General features: G+C 45.1%; 1 protein-coding gene across 2 annotated transcripts; it reads left to right on the top strand.

Moving 5' to 3' along the window:
* Positions 1–1187: 1187 nt before the first annotated feature.
* On the top strand, positions 1188–2411 carry LOC119347149. 2 transcript variants are annotated; one of them, XM_037616085.1, is made up of 3 exons: positions 1188–1406; positions 1591–1785; positions 1891–2411. In XM_037616085.1, the coding sequence occupies exons 1-3, from the start codon at positions 1227–1229 to the stop codon at positions 2104–2106; spliced, it is 591 nt and encodes a 196-aa protein (XP_037471982.1). In that variant the 5' UTR covers positions 1188–1226; the 3' UTR covers positions 2107–2411. The 2 variants fall into 2 exon arrangements, with proteins under 2 accessions (XP_037471982.1, XP_037471981.1); XM_037616084.1 differs by having other exon boundaries at positions 1885–2411.
* The last annotated feature ends 655 nt before the right edge of the window (positions 2412–3066 follow it).

Below are 3066 nucleotides of genomic sequence, written 5' to 3'. Positions count from 1 at the left end.
AGATATTATCTACCACGCGGAGGGTCTGCGGCTGTTTTCCTACCTACTCCGATGTCCCTTTCAAGAGGATAAGGGCACCGAAATTCATGCCATATTCAACTTGTTCTGTCCGGCTTTATTTGAAAAGCTAGCTAGTAAACGCAAACACATGCAACAATTTCTTTGTCTTGTTGGCAACTCACTCGGTCGCTCGTCAATTAGTCAGATGCCCATACATCTAAGTTCTTGCTCCATCTGTTCTAGTCTGGCCAAATACTGTTGATCTCATCAATTTGGAAGGTTGAGCATCCTTCCCAGTTGAATGAATCAGACCAGGGCAACATCCCGGACACGCCATCAAACTTTAGATCTAGCACCCGCGCACAAGTAAATGTCGGAGAAGGAAACCATACCTGCCTACTCCAAACCACGAACCCAGGATAGAATCCACCATCTTCCAAATGCATCGATGCGGACCACAATCTGCATCCACTCCTAGATTATCTCACAAGACCCACACCGGCGCTAGAGCAAACACCATTGCAACGGCGGCGTCTGAGGACACAGGTCCACCACGAGGTTACCACCGCCGCTGTACCATCCTTGCTTAAACAGCTGGGTTTTCAAATCCAACCCCAAGGTGGATCGCCTCGTCGGGGAACATCTAAAGATTTTTTATTCGGCGCAACCATCGCCACCGCTGAAGAAAGACGATGATACACCCAAAACCCTAACCTACTAATACTTAAACCGATCCGTACTCGTGAATCGGGCGCCCCCCCTCCCCCCTCACGGTCGTCGGCGGAGGGTAGCCGCCGGAGGACGACGGCGGAGAGGAAGCGCCTTGACGGCTGGATGCGAGAATGCCTTTCTTTCTTAGAAAAAGAAAGTGATCCTAATTTCTTTTGTATGTTCATATATGTGAGCATCTACGATTATATTGTTTGGAAAAGATACTACTATGAGAATTGTATATGGCCATGTGCCTCCACTCTAGTATTAGTATTCGGTGGATATGTATGTTGTACTATCAAATTGTAACCACCAAGTTAGAAAAAAATTATAACCACCGATCCATTTTTATAGACGGAAAACTACCGATCCTTGTAAACGGGCAAACGCATGCAGGCGAATCTAACGACTTCCGTTGCGTCCGTATATACAGCTTCACAACAAAAATCTAGGCAGCTTTTAGCTAGGTAGGTTTCTCGTCTGCTTCCGCAGGTGGCAACTGATAGATCTCGGCAATGGTCGGCCATTGCGCCCCGGCATGCCACTGCCCCTCGCCTGCAGCGGCATTCATGCCGCCCGTAGCCGTCTACCATTCGCGCTCGACAAGCAACAAAGCCAGATCTTCAACAGCGCCACTCCTGGAACCCAGGCCCAGACCTGCCGTCGTCGACGACGAATCTCACAGAAAGCTCCGGGTATGTAACATAAGTGGAACGGATGATCGATCTGCATGCATGCGTGAATTCTTGACAGAACTCTTCATCCGTTCACATCGATCGTACGTAGTTTGTGTTCCATTCTAAATTTTCCATTGTAGTACTCTTCTCTACATCTTACATGTTAATTTGTGAAAGTCCGTGTGATGCATGCATGGTCCAGTACTTCGGCGTCTCCGGGTACATGTTCACGGCCGCCGTCATAGTGGCCCCGTCGTTTTGGCCCGATTGGCAAGACTCGCTCACCACCGCCATTGTGTTCTCCTACACCACGGCGATGATCCTCCTGCTTCTCAAACATTGGGACAATAAGGAAGACCAACCAGCAAGGCCAAGGCGATGCCATGAAATCACATGGGTACGTAACGCCATGCACTAATGCTCTACCTTAACAAAAAAATTAGCCAGATTGTTAGGATTGATCCATATCGTGTGCACTTTTCGTCTTCTAATTTAGGTGCAGATGTTCGTGGTCACCGGGATCATGTTGATCTCCGTGGTGTTGATGGTCTCCATTTTCCCTGCTAAGTGGGGTCACCTGGCCATGATTGTGTTCATCTCCCTGGGGGCCGCCACGTTTAGTTTCTTGCTTCTCAATGTGTGGGACGCGCAACATGAAAGGGAACGGGTACAGGCTGCATCGGCAGGATCTGAAGAAACGTCCACGGATCTGGCCTAGCCTTCTGAATTCCACATTCTGGGGAATAAAATATTCCATATATAAGTAAATCCTTTTCATTGTTTTGATCATTTTTGCAAACTTTAGCACGATTTGACCCCGCTTCGAAAAAAATTCTCGATCTGACACTTTTTCATACCGCCGTTGTCTCTAACGGTAAGATAAGACAGACTACCGTCATAGTCAATTACGGTAACAATTGGTCAACACTAAAACGGCGTTTGCTAAATATAGAGGCCTACCGCCATAGCTGACGGCAGTAGACTGGGCTACCCTACCGCCAGACTTTGTGACGGTAGCCTCCAAGCCACTATTCCAGCCGATCTCTTATTTTATTTCTGGTTGTGCATACAAGCAAGTGTGGCTGCATCGATTTGGGCCATAACCTCTGTGCCACTCTTGTGATTTGCAGTGCCTGCTGGACCGTGGCATACTTAACAGAAGTGTATCTCACCTTCGCATATTAGCACATATGCATCTGCTTACATCCATGCTATCTTCTGTAGCGTAGCACGTGTGAGAACTGGAGGCATATACGCATGAATAATTCTTAACAACTTCTATGTAGTTTATGCAGGTCTTTGATAATTTTGCTGGAAATAAACGAGCATGTCGTATGTTTGTTTGGAAAAAATAAAAAATAATTTTTATTGATAATAGAAATCATCAGAAAATTGTATCTAAGTGAAAAATGTTTATTTTTCTTTACTTATTTATTTCTTTGTGAAAAATATATTTTTAGTGAAAATAAACATCAATAAAATATTTCCGTTAAGAAATAAGTAAAAGCAGTAAAAATACCAGAAAGATATACCTTCTGCTACCCTGTTTCAAGATTTGCAGCACCGATGATGGCTTTATTTTAAAGAAGGGGAGGATGACGAGAACATGGCTACCACATATACTTTCGAAAATTTTACAAGCATGCATATATTTTCAGGTGATTTCTAATATAACTGT

The sequence above is a fragment of the Triticum dicoccoides genome, unplaced genomic scaffold (genome assembly GCF_002162155.2).
Source record: "Triticum dicoccoides isolate Atlit2015 ecotype Zavitan unplaced genomic scaffold, WEW_v2.0 scaffold59865, whole genome shotgun sequence".
NCBI classification, from domain to species: Eukaryota; Viridiplantae; Streptophyta; class Magnoliopsida; order Poales; family Poaceae; genus Triticum; species Triticum dicoccoides.
Note: the sequence above shows the minus strand (reverse complement) of the source record. Positions and strands in the feature narration are given on the sequence as shown.

Coding starts and splice junctions, on each gene's coding strand:
- LOC119347149 (XM_037616084.1), top strand. CDS start 1,227: ATGGTCGGCCATTGCGCCCCGGCATGCCACTGCCCCTCGCCTGCAGCG. Junction 1,407..1,590: donor AATCTCACAGAAAGCTCCGG/GTATGTAACATA, acceptor TGCATGGTCCAG/TACTTCGGCGTCTCCGGGTA. Junction 1,786..1,884: donor GATGCCATGAAATCACATGG/GTACGTAACGCC, acceptor CTTCTAATTTAG/GTGCAGATGTTCGTGGTCAC.